We start from the raw sequence: 18,245 nt of genomic DNA, 5'->3' as shown, positions 1-18,245 counted from the left end.
TTATTGTTATTAAAATACAGCAAAACATGAGTTCCCCTTTAATTAAGACAGTGTGGTTTAGGCTAACAACCGACTGCGTTACATTCTACAGTACAAAGACATCACGTCTAAGTATTCGCTCAGCCAAAATGGTTTATTTAATCAAACATACAATTTACATAAAATCATAATTCAGTGATTGTGCTACTATACAGTCAGCTGTGAGTCACTGGAGTGTTTTCACTGGAATTTTCTTTTGATGTAGCATGCAAACCACCACACACACACACACACACTTTCAAATAATGAAACCACAAGCACTCTTCACTATTCATATGACAGATTACTGAGTCTACATAAAGCACTGACCGGTCATACTTCACTGACAGACATTATGACTGAAAATGATCACACAAACACATAAAAGAAAACTCAAAAATACATATGGATATAAAAATTCTCAAACACTCAAGACATTTACTACTGGCTCACTCAGCTCACACTCATTCCAATGAAAATGTGCACAATTAAAGCAACAAATGTGACAACTATACATCAATAAAAAATCACCATACTACCCTGTGAACCAGGTAATAAAAAGTGACATGACATCCTGATTACAAGAGACAGCTGACAGCAGTGTATCAATGTGTTTAAAAATGCTCCACACAGAGTAGATGGTTTCGCTTTTAAGGAGGTGGAGGAGGCAGAGGAGGAAGCCCACTGCTCACTTGGAAGCGCGTCTCATCTGAAATGCCATACTGCTCCAACGGGTCCTGAGATGAACATAGCAGCAAGAACAGAAAAAGCAAAACTAGTTTAGTGATTGAAAAAGAGATTTATTTATTTATTAATATATGTGAATGATTTTAATGTTATGTTTTACACTTTGGTTACATTCATGACAAGACAGGTAGTTACTGGTTACATACACATGATTCATCAGTTTAATGTCAAACACCGTAATGGGGAATCTTGTATCTCCAATTTACCTCACTTGCATGTCTTTGGACTGTGGGTGGAAACCAAGGCTCCCAGAGGAAACCCACACAGACACAGGGAGAACATGCAAACTTTACACAGTAAGGACCCAGTTTTAAGACAAAACTAAATTTGTGTTACCCCACAACCTAATAAACTAATAATAAACACACACACACTAATAATCTTTGGATGTTCCCCCCTGCTTTCAATCTAGTTGTATCCAATTCCCCATTTGTGGCTTCCTCTGCTGCTGCAGACGCCCACTCTAACCGAGGAGAGCAGCAGACTCTTACCTTGCCGGTCAGTCGATGGATCTCAGATCGGTAGAATATGAGGTTCTTGCGCATGAACTCGTAACTACGAGCAGAAAGAGAAGCTCAAGCTAAAACAGTATGTTACAAATATGAAATCATATCATCAAATACACTACATGGCCAAAAGTATATGGATAACCCTTCTGATTATTGAGTTTAAGTGTATTAGCCACATTATTGTTATTAATAAAGTGTGGCGGAGGAGCTCCAGTGGCATGAAATCAACATTCCAAATGAACGTTTGACAGAATTGAAACCAATACACTACAAGCTTTTTTAAAGACTATATTTTTTATGTCATAATGTCTATGGTTTTGGAACGTCCATTTATTTACTGGACAGGCGTCAACATACTTTTGGACAGTGTATGGTGTGTATAGCAATATGCTTCTAACCTGGCTTTTTTAATGGCGTCCATCCACTCAAGGCACTGTTCACATGAGTCACATTCAAACAGGTACTTTTTTTCAGCCTCATCTAGAAATGCTGATAAGGAAAAGAATGTGAAGGAAAAGAAAATGAAATCACATGACAATGTGCAGTCAGTATTTACTCACAGAGTTTTGTATTGCAATACAAGTTAGAAATTGGAAGTTGGAAAATGCCTAAATGAACACCAGAAATGAACACTCACAGAGGATATGTTCACAGGCCAATACAAGTACTATTAAATGTAAAGTGAAAGAACATAAAACAGAACTGAAAAAAGGGTTCAAGCAAGTTTGCTGTCAACTGCTGTGTTTGCCATGTCAATTTGACAAAATCGGATGCATATCTTACACCAGAAAATAATCAAATATGTTTAAAAACCATCATTACCTTCCCAATCACCAGAGTAAACATTGTGTACATTTATGGGAAGTTCTTAAAACATCCAAATGTAATTAAAATTTATGTTATTTCTTTGAAGAATGTGTCAATATCTCATGACAAACCATTTATGACTTGTATGACTTTTCAAAAAGTATGTTTTTAACAAAAAGTGTAGCCCCCAATCTTTATCAGGCTCTTCACATGATCACATTATTATGGATTTTAATTATTTAGTTCATTCACTATATGCTTCAGACAAGGTGGACTGTGAAAGGGGTGAAAACTGGAGTATTTCTTTAACCCATTGCTCTTGTGTTAGATAATGCTGGTGGTAACTTACTGATCGAGAAGGCCGTATCACCTTCTTTTTCAATCCGACACTGCTCCAACAGCAAAGCTCCCATCGGCTATAAATGAAAAATATCAGTTTTAATTATTTAGTTGGATGTTTTTGCACTAGACCAGTTGTTTTTAAACTTTTAAAATAAAGCTCCCCCCAATGATGCAAGCCCTTTAAGTACCAACTAGAATGATCTTACAGGATCACAGTACAGTAGTTCTGTAGGTGCAGTTATGTTATTTACTTCTCCTTTGTGTTAGTATTAAGTCAATCCCAAACTTATATGAATTGTGTTGCTGCCCCATCTTGTAGCCTCTTCCTCAGTCTAGCAGTGCTGTCAAAGTCAAAATTAACATATTTCACATTTTTTCTCTCAACGTAAGGCTTAAAAACAAATGTAAGCAGACACTTTTCTCCAAAGTGACCTACATTCAGAGGTGGAAAGTAACAAATAACATTTACTTGCGTTACTGTAATTGAGTAGTTTTTTTGTGTACTTTTTTACAACCTGTAATTTTACTTTTACTTAAGTATGTTTTGTATTAAGAATTATAATTTGCTACATTTTAAATCACATCCGTTACTGAGTAAAATAAAAACGCTAAATAATTGCGTCTAGTGAAAAGTCACATTTAGTGAAAGCCACAACACTTGTAACCTTGACTTGTTTTGAGTTATAGATTTGCAGTATGACTGTTGTTTGGTATTTGTTGGTGATAAAAAAGAAGGCTGGTTTATAGAATCCACAATTTATGCCCCCTTCAGTGGTTATACAGTTTGAAAATGTTTTATGAGATGGTCTGTACTAGATTGACACATTACACATCCCTAAATGTTTTAAATGTTGTATCAACATGTTTGTTTTTTTCTATTCTATTTTAATTAAAAACAACTATTATAGTGAGATATATCCACTTGTCTTGTGTGCATTACACAGGAGAGACAACCCCCCTTCTGTTAAAAAAGTAACTAATTAATGTTTAATTTAAGTAAATTTTAAATAAGTTACTTTTTACTTGATTTACTAGATTTATAGACTAGTAATTTTACTCGTACTTAAGTAAAAATTCATCAAAGTAATAGTACTTTTACTTAAATGCAATATTTTAGTACTCTTTCCACCTCTACCTACATTACAGTATACAGTCTGAACAAATGAGAGTTAAGGGACTTTCTCAAGGGCACAACAGCAGCAACCTGGCAGTGGTGGTACTTGAACCAGTGACCTTCTGATTACTAGTCCAGTACCTTAACCACTAGGCAATGACTTGTCCTCAGATGGCTTCAAGTGGCGTTCTAAGACCTGCATTTTGAAAGGTGCACAGAGCTTTTCATCTAAGGTCATATGGAGATGTAAGTAGCACCAGTGGTGCTTATGCCACAGTTTGGGAACCACTATACCAGATCATAAGGAAGTTTAAATTCTCACCTCCTCTTCGTAGGTGCGAAAATAAAACAGGAAATTCACTATCAGCTTCACCAGTCTCTTCTTTATAACTATGAGGAAGAAAGACACCAGTATGTAGACTTACATGTCGCACTGAAAGCCCATATAATAAATGAAATAATAGGAATGAATACTGATACTGATTTTGTTTGTGATGATGAGCTCTTACCATCTCCCTTCTTTGGTCCTCTCATTCCCAGCTCAGCTGCTCTGTCTGACGGCTGGCGGCTCAGGAACACCAGCTCTTTCTCATTAAACCGCATGATTTCCTCTTACACACTTAAATCAATCTCATTAACACTGATTTGCTAGATGATTAATAACCGTGTCATGCTGACTGTACCGGAGATCCTCGATCACAGAGTCGATTCACTTCAGTCCGGATCATTTTAACAGCTACACATGATGTTTTATACAAACGACTGAATCATGTTTGATCCTGATGCTTTTTAAAAATATTCTCTGTTTTCTGTGTTGGTTTCCCACGCTGGTTGGCACTGCATAACCGGCTCATGCAAAACTTGAATCCTCCGAGCTCACCGCCCCGATCACTTTGGATCCATGCCCGATCCCTAACGCACATGCGCAGTATTTACACGCACAATATTTACGTCTTATGGTCGTCGGCACTGCGCATGCGTACCAGGTAGCGAACTGCCTTTCAAGGCTCGATGCCAATTGGAAGTAGAAGTCTTGATTTCTACCCTATCTAGTGTTCTTTCAAATAGGAGGGAAAGCAATACACTACCTTTCTAACTAAGTGACTAAAAATAATATTGTAAAGGGATACAAGTATTCAGCTACTTTTGTTTTTATTTAATGTACTTACAATACACATACCCACAAATGTACATACACTGTCTGTTAATATTTCACCTACAAATATTACCAAAAGTATGTATTTTAAGCAGGTCTTTTCAAAGATAGTACTATGATGAGGGTTAAAGAGCTTACTGAGTTATAATAATTATCAAACAACACCTAAGTGGAAAAATCTACAGAACCATAGATAGATAGACAGATAGATACTTTATAAATATACAGATACTTTATTAATCCCAAAGGAAATTAAGGATCCCGAAGAAAATTAAGGATAGCACCTTAAACACAAGCAGGGGCAATAAGAAAGGCAAATAAAAGCCAACAGTTCAGTGACTAAAAGGAGTTGCAGAATGACAAAAACGTTCCAAATTTAGACAAATCAGAACAATTGTCATATTGCATATAATTAGTATTCTTTGGCAACAAGGTAATAAAGTATTAAGACAGAAGCATCATTATCTTTGTCTACTTCTTTGCTAATAGTTCTGGGACATTATAGTAGATAGTCAAAGTAGAAAACATGAATAGATTATTGTAACGGGATATTTCTTATTCACTTTTTTGGGACTGCACATTTTGTTCAGTCTTTTGGATTGACTTAAATAATTTTATTAATAGGAAAATTAACCATTGCATTTGTTCTATTTGGGATCATTGAAAGTGATATATTGAATTCAGACAGGATTTATGTTGTCAAACTTATCCTAATAATAATATTATCCAAATATCACATTCATTGTTGTAAATTTATGAATAATTTACATGAATAAATTTCAACACTTTTAAGGCCTCCTTTATATCTTACATTAATACATTAAAACTGTGAAAATGTGATGGCAAAAAGCACCTTAACACTGCTTAAAAACTTCTCTCTCCCTTAATGTTTATAAAAATAATTAAATTGTATTATTTATAAATTCCTGCCTTAGCTAGTTTTATGTTCAGTTATATTTTATTTCTATTACTTTTATTACCTCGAGCAATGTTTAGTTTGTACGCAGACTTTTATTTGTCAAACAGGCAGGAAAACGAGAGGTAGCAGTTAGCGCATGCGCAGTTGGGGATGGTACAGCGGCAAGCGTGAACTCAACATCGAGGTAGATAACAAATCAAATTTAAATAAAGGTTTATAACATGTTTAGTGTTAATGTGTGCTTTTAAAAATGTGTTAATGTATCCATTAAAACAAATGTGATTTTTGTATGGGTATAAGTATGTAACGTAAACTTGGTTGCTCAGTTTGATTGGGGATTAGCCTGCTGGCTAGCAATATTAGCCGGAATTATAAATTCTAAAGGCTTGTGGATAAATGTTGGCGCTGAAATAGTATTTATTTTATAATATTTCTTATAAACATTTGTTGTACTGTGTCAGTATAGAACTGCGCCCAAGGACACATTTAAATTGCGATAAATAAGCCTAACTGCTTTGTTAGCACAGTCCTCATAGGAGAAAGAGTTGCAATAATCGAAAACATTATCGCGATACTTGTAGATATTTGGACTTTACACGACAAGTATCACGAGTTTTGGTTTGTTTTTATTTTGCTATAATTCAAACATTCTAAACAATTAAATTTGCCTTTTAAAACTTTAAAAGCAGTTTGTTAATATTTAATGTGGAAAATGAGAAAATAGGAAAAAATGTAATAAACAGTAAACAATTTTAATATCCACTTGTTTATAGGCATAATCAACATTTCGTTTCCTCAAACATGATCATTATTTGGCGGATTTAATGTATTTATATTAATGAGCAGTCTTGATTTTGTGTTTACAACCTTGTGGTAAATTGTCTTCATTTATACCACCATATCAGCCAAGTTGCTAGAGTCAATTAACAACAGAAACATTGTACATATCAGTGTTTACCTTTAAACAGCGTCTAAAGATGAATTAATCTTTTTCCTCTTGCAGTATAGCTGTGTACAGGACATTTGGATTGTAAGAGTAACACCAATCCCAGGTGGTGAATCCACCCACTTGTGAAGATGGATTTTCAGCACAGAGCCGGTGGAAAGACCGGCAGTGGTGGGGTGGCGTCGTCCTCTGAAAGTAACAGAGATCGACGAGAACGCCTACGCCAGCTCGCTTTAGAAACCATCGACATCAACAAAGATCCCTACTTTATGAAAAACCATTTGGGTTCTTATGAGTGCAAACTGTGTCTTACGCTTCATAACAATGAGGTAAATTACCAAGCAAACCCTGCTGATTTTGTTAATCTGTCTGATTAATGTTTGGAATCCTAATCTAATCCATATTTATGTTATTGTTTAGGGAAGTTATCTCGCTCACACACAAGGAAAGAAGCATCAGACTAATTTGTAAGTATTATACATTGAATGCATGAATTTGGTTGGTTTGTTGCATTACCTTATACAACAGATTTCCCGAACGAGTCATTTGATTAAACATATGTAATACTAAACAAAAAACATGTTATATTCTGTATACCATCCAGTTTCATACAGTTGATTTTATTGTTGTATTTTCATGTTCTTTTGAAGAACAAAGAGAACCTGCAAAACTCAGTTATTTGGGGGATTTCTAGCTTTTAAAAGTGTTATTAATGGGGAAAAAGTCTGTTGTTGCTTTATGCATTTTCCTAAAATATGCATACATTTGACTTCACTTCTTAATTTCTTCCCCTTTCAGAGCACGGAGAGCAGCTAAAGAGGCCAAAGAGGCCCCCGCCCAGCCTGCCCCGGAGAAAGTAAAGGTAGAAGTGAGGAAATTTGTAAAGATCGGTCGACCAGGCTACAAAGGTACAAAAAAAGCTATAATAAACTGCAACTGATTCAGATATGTCCTTTGCTTTTTCCCATACTTATGTTTCTGTGTTCATCCTCAGTAACGAAACAGAGGGATCCCGAGATTGGGCAGCAGAGTCTGCTTTTCCAGGTAGGGCAATTCATAATGTTATACAAACATTTAAATGCATATTGGAGTAACTGTGTAGTCAGAGTGTGGGGTTTGTTTTTCAGATCGACTACCCTGAGATCGCTGAGGGTATCGGACCTCGACATCGCTTCATGTCTGCATATGAGCAGCGCATTGAGCCTCCTGACCGTCGCTGGCAGTACCTCCTCTTTGCAGCAGAACCGTACGAAACCATCTCGTTTAAGGTGTTTTTTTCACTCAGAAATTCATATTGATGATGCTTTTTTTACATGCTGAAATGTGAGCTATTCTAGAATTTGTTATTACATGCAGAGATACTTTACATTTCCTCCATATGGAGAGGCACTAAAAGTATCTTAAACTAGAATGAGATAGAAACAAAAAAAGCTAATATACATAAATTAGCTATATATTAGTTTCTATTAGTGGATGTAATTGAAGAGTGGGCATATAATCTACAGTTGGAAGTGGAAATGCACTATTTGGCCCAAAGTATGTGGACACCATGTGACTATGAGATGTTGGACAAAGCCCCCAAACTGCTGTAACAGCTTCCACTCATGTTAAGGATCTCCTAAATATTTTTTTGGAATGTATTTGTGTGGGAATTTGTGGCCATTTAGAGCAGGGTTTGTGTTTAATTGTGACCTATTGACAATCGGTGTTTATGCATACATTACGAAGAAGAAAAGTATATTTCTATCTACCTGCTGCATTTTATATTTGTTACCTTATTTTTCAAGGCTGTAAATGTAAAAAACAAAACTGTTTTTATAATGTGTGAAATGATCACACTTCTTATGCTTCAGGTACCAAGCAGAGAGATAGACAAATCAGAAAGTCGCTTCTGGACTCACTGGAACAGGGAAACAAAACAAGTAAGTACCTGTGTAAATGTATTACAGACAGAAAGTGAGGGGGAAAACGACCCCCACTAAAGCCTTTGCACTATTAATAGTTGAACTTGATTTATTTTATTTAACCTTTATGCACTCCAGCTCGCACATGTGCCCACACTGAGCACTTTATTAGGTATACCTGTCACCTACATTTGTGGATTAAGCTTTGCCTACCATAAAGGTGAACTTGTGGTTCTCTGTGGTTCGTTTTGTAGGTTTTCTTAGTGCCACTTTTACTGGCTGTTTGGTTGTTCATAATTTTTGTACCAGTAGGCACAGTGAGAATGTCCGTCAATTCATTTACCTATTTTATATTTGCATAATTATGCCATTATATGTTACTAATAACAATCACTCTTTACTAAGCATTTTTATGAAAATCATCGACTGTGTTGAGTGTTTTTACTATAATACAGTTCTCCTCCTTCTCCTCCAGTTTTTCCTTCAGTTCCACTTTAAAATTGAGAAGGCTCTAATCCCACCCGGCCAGGCACCTCCTGCCACCGTGAAGCGCCCTCCACCTCTGATGACTGGCCTCGGGGGTCAACCACATCCTGACGCAATGCCCCCTCCTCCACCCGGAGGGATCCCAGGCATGCCTCCACCTCCACCCAGTGCCCATGTTCCTGGCATGCTTCCTAATGCTCCTTTGCCACCCCACTTACGCCCACCGTTACCCTCTGATGGACCATGAGGAATGCTTCCTCCACTAAGCAGCTGAGTGTGAAGCTTTGGAGATTGTTTTTATGTTGGATGTGAGAGGTTGTTCAGCAGGTGGTCTGTGAACTTTCTATACCAGCTTGGTTCTGTAAATAACACGAGGTCCATCTTTGGCAGGCTTTGGTGGTAATTATGGTATTTTTATTTGAATTTAGATGTGCTTAGTATGATCAATCTGTCTCTAAAAATGTTCCAAATTTCAAGCAAATTCAAGCATCTGCTGCAGTGACCTTATTATATCTGACCAAGAGCTTATTTCAGTTTGTGTAAGCAAGCTTGGTGACAAATGCGGGTCATTAGGAATAATATACAGTCTTTTATAAGACCCCCACAGCCACCTTAACATGAATTTTTTTTTGTATAAATAAAATCTGACAATGTTTTCACATTCATGCTTTCATGTTGTGTTTATTTCTGGTCTATAAACCATGTAGGTTAAAAGTTTGGTAATTTCCAGTTCCCGATTTTGATTCCATCTGATCAAGTTTGGCCTGAGCACCACATGCCCCCTCTGACACAGCCGCTTCTTATCACCTGCCAATGTTTGGTTTCTACAGAAAACCACATTAAGCTAATGTGACTCCCACCCCCACTCACTCTCAGCAGCAGTTTGACCTGCCCTCCCTCAGACATGGCCAATTGTGTTTGTGTGGACGCCCAGCCAGGTCTTGGCTCTGCTGAGATTCGAACTCACAAGCTCGTACACCGCAGTAGTGTGCTAGCATGACCACTGCCTCACCCGTAATGCTTTTAGAATCTGTTGAGTTTTCTTTAGGGGTTTAATTGTTAAATGTACCTTTTTAATGTCATACAATAACTGTAAATTTAGGAAATTAAGTTTGATATGTTTGATGTGAACAAGGCTACTCATATGGCAAATAGATTTATTACAATGTCATTAGAGATTTAACAATTAAAGTCTTGTTGACCTCTTGATCAACATTCATAACTGCTTAGTGCACAATCATCACAACTCGTTCACTTTCAAATTAAATTATTCTCGCACCTCTTTAAGTTGATTTTTGCTTTATGTCTTTTTTCCCTATTTTCAGACCAGCTTTTTTCACGCTCTCCTTTATTTTCTTCCTTTCTGTCTCCTGCTCTCTCTCTCTTTCCATCTTCTTCTCTTTTGGTTTCTTCACCGTCTCTCTCTGTGCCTTCACTTTCGTCTTAGTCTCGTCTTTATCCGGTCTCGTCTTTCCTCTACGTCCTTTTTGTCGACCCTCTCTGTTCTTTAGCAGCTTTCTGTCAGGTATGGTTTTGTGTCTTAGACCTCGAGTCGCTCTTCCTCGTGTTGCCTTCCTCGATATGTCTCTTCTGCTTCCTTCTTCCTCGTCGTCCTCATCGTCTTCGTCGTCATCGTAGTCGTCGCTCAGCCAACTGAAGAACGTGTCCCACAGAGACGTCTCCATCTTTAGGTTAAGAATGAACAGATAAATGCAAAACAATTGGTTCTTTCAGTCTATATGTATGGGCTTTGTATTCTGTGTAAAAAACTAAACAAATAAGCTAAAATTCTGCCAACTATAAAAAATAAAATAATCCACAATACCCGGTGAAAACATGGTAAATTGAGGGATGAGGTTGTGGTCAGGTTGTGAAAATACAAAGCCCTTAAAATGTCACTGCTCAAAAACATTCAAAACCCGTCCTGTACGATCATGTGGTTGTGTCCTGTAAACATATAAACTTCATGGTGTTTATTCTTACCTCAGGTGCTAGTAAGTGACTTTTTTTTAAAGCGCTGTGCTTCATGTTCAGTGCAGCATCTACATCCGTCCCAACCTTACGTCCTCGTAGAAACTCTGGAAAAAAGACCAGCACATCAGCTGATTTCCAGCTGTTTTGTGGCTTACAATACCTAGATCAGTGCATAAACAATACATGGCCAAAGGTATGTGGACACCCCTTTTAAAACCCATGTGGTAGGTCTGAAACACCAAACTCACCAAAGCTGTTCACATACTTTCAGCCACAGCATATGATATTTAAATGAATTGAATTACTGATAGAAAGACAGTAGGGGAATTTAGCCTGTTGTACACTGTAGGCACGTTGTACTGACCATGTAGCCTTTGGCATCCAGAGGCGAGGACCAGAATAGTGATGGCTATGAAGAGGCAGCGGTTCAGCGTCACGCCCTCCCACGGCGGCTCGATCTGAGTCACGTTCTGCATCGACAAGGCCTTGCGCAGTGACACTGTGAATACATTAAAGCTCCAATAAAAACTGGGTCATTCACTCAATACTCAATCATGATAAAGTGGCTTTGCTGAAATTATAATAAAAATATGATCTGGAATTAAGGGTTTATTAAATTCAGTACTGAGTTTTACTGAGTAACTCTGGTAAGATCTGATTTAAGTGGCATGACATTTCATTCAGGTGGTTAAAATTCTCTGGTCTAATGAGACTAAACCTGAACTCTTTCCACATTTTTGTAAAAAAGGAAAATATCCATCACACAAGCACTTCTCTTTATAACATTTTAACATTTTTAACTGCCAGCAATTAATCATTTACATCCATAATTAACATGGTAAACAAGACTTTATATCTACAACAACTCAAGTTAAAAGGAACCATCAGAGAAGCACCAGTTCTACCTAAATCTGACACACCTGACCTGTATCATCAGTTTGCCAAATAAGCTGTAATTACTATGACTTTAATTTAATTCTATAGGATGATATACCTTTAAAACAGGGTTCATGATCTATATGTTAGCAATTCTTGGTACTTTTAGCTTCAACGTCATGCATTATTAATAACACAATGTTGTACCATATTGAATTTAAAGACCTACTTCCTCTTGAGATTGGAGTCTCTATCGGTACTGACTTTGGGACCTGCTGAACGACTGGAGGTTCCTGTAAGTAAAGTTAATGCTGATAAATTGGAGTGATTGCAGTCTTTCCAGTTGTTCAGATGCAACCGTGCTAACATTAGCATTGAATCATTAATCATTGTGCATTAACATTTAACTTTCCAACTCACCTCTCTCACCCTTCTTTGTGAATACATTTCTGAAATGAAAGGACTTGCAGTTAGAACTTATTTTATCAACCATCTAGAAAGATTGAATGTAAATAAGTTGAAGTAAAGGACGGGGTTGAGATGAAGTGTTTGTCATGCTAGCTGGTGTCATGTTACTATTGCTCTGTGACTATGCTTCAGTATGTAGGCAATGTGAGTCACGGCCGCTCTGGAATAAAATTAGACACATAGGTGCTTTAGGTCCTGAAATATCACAGCAAACAAGCAGCTTTGTTTTCTTTAACCCCATCAGGACCAACACTTCACTTTCATGGCTATAATATTGTGCAGAAGATGTTCGGTTAGATTAGCCAATAAATTCCCATCTATAATGTGTAAATGCTCATAAAGTGGGGTATGAGAAACCGACCCGGCCGACGTGTTTGTCTGAGAGGTTTTGGTGGTGAAACATCCTTCAGCGGCGTCCCAAGTTCTTCATCAAACGTTTCAAAAGTGCTCTCGTCCATTCTACACATGACAAAGCAGATAAATTTTAATAGACAAACATTTGTAGGGTGGTTGTGTTAGAAGTATTTTGTTTATTTGTTCATGCATTCATTCATTTCCATTAAATGCTTCATCGTAGTTCACCACCTGAAAACATGGGCACAAGGTAGGTAGCAATGCACTTGGACAGGGCACCAATTGAGCACCAAAAGGGCGAGGTCCTTTAAAGACGGTCGATGTCATTACACGTTTTTTGGAGGTGGGAGGAAAAGTGGAATGTTCAAAGGCAACACTTTCCATAGACAGTGACTGGAGACCAAGGTTGACCAGCACACACTCGCCTACCTTTGATCAGAAGACTTTAATTGTAGAAAAATATAATTAATGACACTCGGCATGGTGAGGATTAACCCAAGTCCCCAGAACCCATGTTGCTATACTTTACCATCTGTGTCAATGTGCCACCCTAAGCATTTTCCCAGAATTTAGCTTTAGTTTAGGATGTATTTTGAACAGGCGGAATTCAGTATAAAGGTACATTGTTATTTTTAGAGGAATCATTTGTAGTATTTCACCACTTATACACTTTTCTTATACAGATAAGGTTGCCAGGTGATTTGCAGAGTTTGGGTCAGGTTTCAGGCTGATTCTAAATGTCTGATCTGTCCTTTTATTTGTATTCAAAACTGTATTTAGTCTTTTTAAAGTGTAAGTCACATTAAATAAAAGTGTCTGCTAAATGCTGCAAATGTAATTGTTGTATTCATGAAATTGGTCTCAGTCAAAGTATACTGTTTTAATAATGCGCCTCAGATAATCAATAAAAATGCACAAAATAACAAAAACTGCTACAAAGGGAGGGTGTAGAAGGTTAAAGAAATCTAACATACTGTATAGACAATGACAAAATCATCAACTCAATGAACAGACTACATTATTAAAATAGCTGTTAAAGCAAAAGCAGGTAGACATTAAACTTGAATTAAAAAATGACCTACTTCAGATTTATAGTTACATTCAAATATTATTCAGGTTGGCATTAGACTCTGATCAACTCATAAAAACATCACACAGTGTCACACTGCATGAAAGAGCAGCATAAACCAGCATCAATAAAATTTATTTCTGCTGATTCACAACAATAAGAGAATTTTCTCTTATTCTACTCACATGGTGACCTTTGTCCTTTGCATACAGAGACTGACCTGTCTAGACATGAGGAGGGTCACAAGGAAGGAAGATCCACCACTGACTTTGCTGTCATTGTCCTACTGTGAGCCACACACACACACACACACACACACACACACACACACACACACACACACACACACACACACACTCTCTCTCTCTCTCTCTCTCTCTCTTACACACACACACACACACACAAACACACACACTGTATGCTGTCTGATGGCGGAGAACAGGTGCAGTGTGATGAAACAGCCAAAATCCTTGCCACCCAGGCTATAGTGGGAAGTTGTTAATGCGCTTCAGAGCTGCTCATGATGCCTGTGTAATAACCAGCTCAGAGGGAATGAACTGGTACCAGTGATGATGCCAACCAGATAGAAATAAACTTTAAGACTCACTTTTTACATAATGGTCCAACATCCCACCAGTAACTATGGAGAAATGTATGGTTTTGATTATTTAAAGCTCTTACAGTGTTCCTTCGATTAACCAACTACTTAACGAAAATATAGTTTCCGTTATTTTGTCCCTCGTTGTGTAACGTGCAGTGTTATTTATCAGCACTAGGAGGCGCTATTACATCACAATAATACATGTCTGCATTTTGTAACAGAACATGAACTCATCACAGAACCCAAACCTCAACCACACTGAATATGTTTGTGATGAATAAGAAGGCCATCCAGACGATATTAGGCTCAAGGCCAATCTAGTCCAATGACCCAATCACCTCTATTGCTGCAGACCTCGACTACTAATTGAGGAGGGCCGTAACTAACACGTCTCCTCTAAAACATGTGCAGTACCTGACCGCTTATAATAATAACAATTATAGTAATAATTCACTGTATATCAATGCATCTAAACCTGATAGGCTTTTTTTTACACCCCATTGAATGAATAATACGATTTTGTCTATGTCTTGTTCAGCTTAAGAACTCCTGGCTGTCTGTTCTACTAGACCAAGTCCTGGGACACATTTATTTGGTTTGTTGGATGCAACTTTTAGTGCTTCTGTGCTTTGCTTGGCTCTGAAGTGCGATTGGCTTTTTTATCTTTTAAGTAAGTGCAACAACTACAAACTTTATTCATTGTGTTATTTATTCTTTTCACTACATCCTGGTCTGCATTGTGGTGGGTCCGACTACACCAAGTATAACCAGATGCAACCGTGTCTCCTAGGACAAGAATACAAGATGTTAAACTTAATATTAAGCAATGAGATGTTGATTATAAATGGACCAGGTCAATGATCATAACTGACCTGTAAGAGTTATTGGTCCATTTCAAGTCTTTGCTCAGTCAGTTCTCAACGGGGGAATTAAGAATATATAACATTCAGTTTAGCCTCAGTTAGACCTCATTTGCCGGTCGTTTGTCCTTTTCACTTCTGTTACATTAAACTTGTTTCTACTTTTTGAAGGATTTTACAAAATAGGCTAACATAGCCTGGAGCATCAGTGTGCTCTACAAACCCTGTGCCAAGGACACAAGGGTGCCATCTCTGCACCCTCCTTGGCAAGGAATATACCATCATTAGTATGGACACAGAGAAGACTTGTAAAAGAAACTCAGCAAAGGACAAAAAACTGTGATAAGCTAAACAACTTTTAGTATAGAGTGCAAGGATAAACTGAATGTCATAAACCCTCAACTACAACCTTCACCTAAGCCCTCTCTAATTTGAATAATATATTACGGTTTTGAGCTAAATGATTGTGAGGACTAGAGTGACTCTGACTTATTACTATCATGCGGTTTTCTCTGAGAAACATCTGACGCCTGTGATCATAGGTGTGTGTACCACCAGCAGTTGTTTAGCAGTCAAGCAGATGTGCAGTGATTCGGTTCATCACTTATGGCGTCGATTAAATAAATGAATGATGGTTTTAGAGCTGTGTCAGTGCACTAATCACATCTGGCTTGATGGCAAATGGAGAAACTGTTGTGACATTTACAGTTGCTGACTAAATTGTCCACAGCAGGTAGCAATGATCAGTGTGAATGTGGTTAGAAATGTGTGTTAATGAGCGTGTTGATTGGGTTCTTTGCTCATACTTTCAGGAAAAGACGACAAAAAGAGAAACTGTCATTTCTTGGAATTGATGTCTGTTGTACCCACCTACCTTCTGCACAGCAAACATTTCGACACACACACACATACAGTAGAAGTCAAACACTTCCATACACTTGTAGAGAAACTGGTACTCAGTACCATGTACTGGCCAACACTACACTCGTCTCTAGTCTCACCCCCCTCATTTTCTTTAGATTAGAAATGTCTTCTGTATTTATTGTACTGTTTTTTTTTATCTGCACTGTATATTGTACTGTTTTTTATCTGAACTGGAGGAACGTTGTTTTGTTTCAATATCTACTTGCATATAGCTGAAATGACAATAAAGCCTCTCTTGAACTTAACCTCTTGAATTATATGTAATGATGTTCTGGAAGTTCAACGCTATGAAAAGGAGCTGTTCTTTTTCTGGAACTGAATGACTGTAACTGTAACTGTAAAGAAACCTTTCTTTCGCCCACGCTGCATTAGCATTAGGTATTTGTGTACATTCAGTGTCAGGGCATCCAGACAAACTTTATGGCTGCACATTACAGCACAGTAAGTACTTTTACATGCAAAAAATAATTGCATTTCTTTATAAATACATGCATGATGCAGTTCTGGCTGCCTCTAGCGCTTCCTTTCTGCTGTCTAAAAGATGAACCGTATTCATATAACGTGGAAACTTTCTGTATTTTTCTTTCATCTTTAATGAGAACTGAGAACTTTAATGGGTTTGAAATAAATTAGTCACTTTAATCAAATTATCAAATAATCAAATTACAGAGGAGAATGTAAAACTAATGAAGTCTTTCATATTTAATTAACAGCTGATTATTATTAACGTCATGCTTATTGAATTGAATTTCTGAACCTTTAAATGTGGTTTTATATATATATATATATATATATATATATATATATATACTGAGAGAGTCGCTGAGAGAGACGCTTATAGCCGGATTTAGCGCCATCTGATTTCCACCTATTTGGACGCTCGAAGCTTTTCGCTCGAAGAAGAATTAAAAAGTTGGTACGAAGGTGAACATGTAGATGTTGTTTGTTTGTTAGGATTTTAACGTCATGTTTTACACTTTTGGTTACACAGTCATGGACAATTTTGTGTCTCCAATTCACCTCACTTGCATGTCTTTGGACTGTGGGAGGAAACCGGAGCTCCCGCAGGAAACCCACACAGACATGGGGAGAACATGCAAACTTCACACAGAAAGGACCCGGACCGCTTCACCAGGGGATCGAACCCAGGACCTGCTTGCTGTGCGGCGACAATGAACATGTAGAAAAGTGATATCATTTGTTTTTGAAATTCTATTAATAAATAGAGTTATAAAAGTGCAGAAGAACCCTGGTAGAAAAAGAGGCGAAACACCTCATCAATGACCTCATTTAACACAGAGCGCATGGTAAAATATTGTTCACTACCTCTTATCCAGGATATCCTTCATGCAGTGACTCATGATTACAGGTTTGATTTTCAGACATGTAGAACAAGAAATTAATGAGGTGCCGAGGGAACCGCCATGTTGAAGTGCCTCCTTTTCCTAGCAGCTTTTCATTAGGTTGTAGTTTAATATCTATATTAGTATCTGTTAGCCTGGTAAGGCTGGGACACACTCCATTCTCAAAGGATCAGAAAGAACTTGAATAACCCCAATTACTTTCTGCAGCAGGATGTGCTTCATCATGGGCTTCGTCTGAAGAATTGGGGTCTAAATTGGAAATCCAACAGAGGACTGGAGTATAGAGGTTTAGAAAGCAATCTGACGTGTTTAAAGCAAAATTATTCAAGGTTGTTTTTATATGCTCAATGCTGTAAAATAATTTGCCCTTTTTCTGACTTCTACTTTTATATACTAATCCCACTTATCCCTCATTTCAGACCTAAACAAACACCTACTTTTTTTATTTTCATGGTTCACCACAGCTTTATCCTGGTCTGGGCTGTGGTAGGTCCGATATTCCCGGAATGACCGGGCACTTTATGGACAGTGGTAGCCCAGTGGGTAGAGCTTTGGGCTATCAATTGAAAGATTGAGAGTTTAAATTCCAGCTCTACCATGCAGCCACTGTTGGACCCTTGAGCAAGGCTCTTAACCCTGTCTGCTTCAGAGATGCCGTGAAAGGGTTGACCCTGCGCTCTGACCCCAGCTTTCAAATAAGAATTTTGCTGTACTGTACATCTGTATATGTATATATATGACAAAACAGGCATTCTATCCACAATGCAGTAACACACTCTGGACAGGATGCCAATCCTTTAATCAATT

At 37.6% G+C, this 18,245-nt stretch overlaps 3 protein-coding genes across 3 annotated transcripts; 1 reads left to right on the top strand and 2 right to left on the bottom strand.

Moving 5' to 3' along the window:
- Window positions 1–114: 114 nt before the first annotated feature.
- plekhj1 (pleckstrin homology domain containing, family J member 1) lies at window positions 115–4,438 on the bottom strand. Its single transcript, XM_062987787.1, has 6 exons — window positions 4,047–4,438; window positions 3,860–3,927; window positions 2,431–2,497; window positions 1,673–1,763; window positions 1,257–1,320; window positions 115–755 (listed from the first exon to the last, which is right to left on the bottom strand). Exons 1-6 carry the CDS (start codon window positions 4,138–4,140, stop codon window positions 669–671), a joined length of 471 nt encoding a protein of 156 aa, XP_062843857.1. The 5' UTR covers window positions 4,141–4,438; the 3' UTR covers window positions 115–668.
- A 1,317-nt stretch (window positions 4,439–5,755) lies between these two features.
- On the top strand, window positions 5,756–9,609 carry sf3a2 (splicing factor 3a, subunit 2). Its single transcript, XM_062987683.1, has 8 exons — window positions 5,756–5,796; window positions 6,616–6,887; window positions 6,979–7,025; window positions 7,357–7,466; window positions 7,553–7,602; window positions 7,686–7,826; window positions 8,412–8,480; window positions 8,938–9,609. Exons 2-8 carry the CDS (start codon window positions 6,690–6,692, stop codon window positions 9,193–9,195), a joined length of 873 nt encoding a protein of 290 aa, XP_062843753.1. The 5' UTR covers window positions 5,756–5,796; window positions 6,616–6,689; the 3' UTR covers window positions 9,196–9,609.
- A 517-nt stretch (window positions 9,610–10,126) lies between these two features.
- On the bottom strand, window positions 10,127–13,963 carry LOC134302786 (uncharacterized). Its single transcript, XM_062987995.1, has 7 exons — window positions 13,910–13,963; window positions 12,628–12,725; window positions 12,219–12,247; window positions 12,028–12,091; window positions 11,287–11,421; window positions 10,932–11,026; window positions 10,127–10,633 (listed from the first exon to the last, which is right to left on the bottom strand). The coding sequence occupies exons 2-7, from the start codon at window positions 12,722–12,724 to the stop codon at window positions 10,232–10,234; spliced, it is 822 nt and encodes a 273-aa protein (XP_062844065.1). The 5' UTR covers window position 12,725; window positions 13,910–13,963; the 3' UTR covers window positions 10,127–10,231.
- Between the last annotated feature and the right edge of the window lie 4,282 nt (window positions 13,964–18,245).

Source organism: Trichomycterus rosablanca, chromosome 25 (genome assembly GCF_030014385.1).
Source record: "Trichomycterus rosablanca isolate fTriRos1 chromosome 25, fTriRos1.hap1, whole genome shotgun sequence".
NCBI classification, from domain to species: Eukaryota; Metazoa; Chordata; class Actinopteri; order Siluriformes; family Trichomycteridae; genus Trichomycterus; species Trichomycterus rosablanca.
This window is presented reverse-complemented; position numbering and strand designations above follow the sequence as displayed.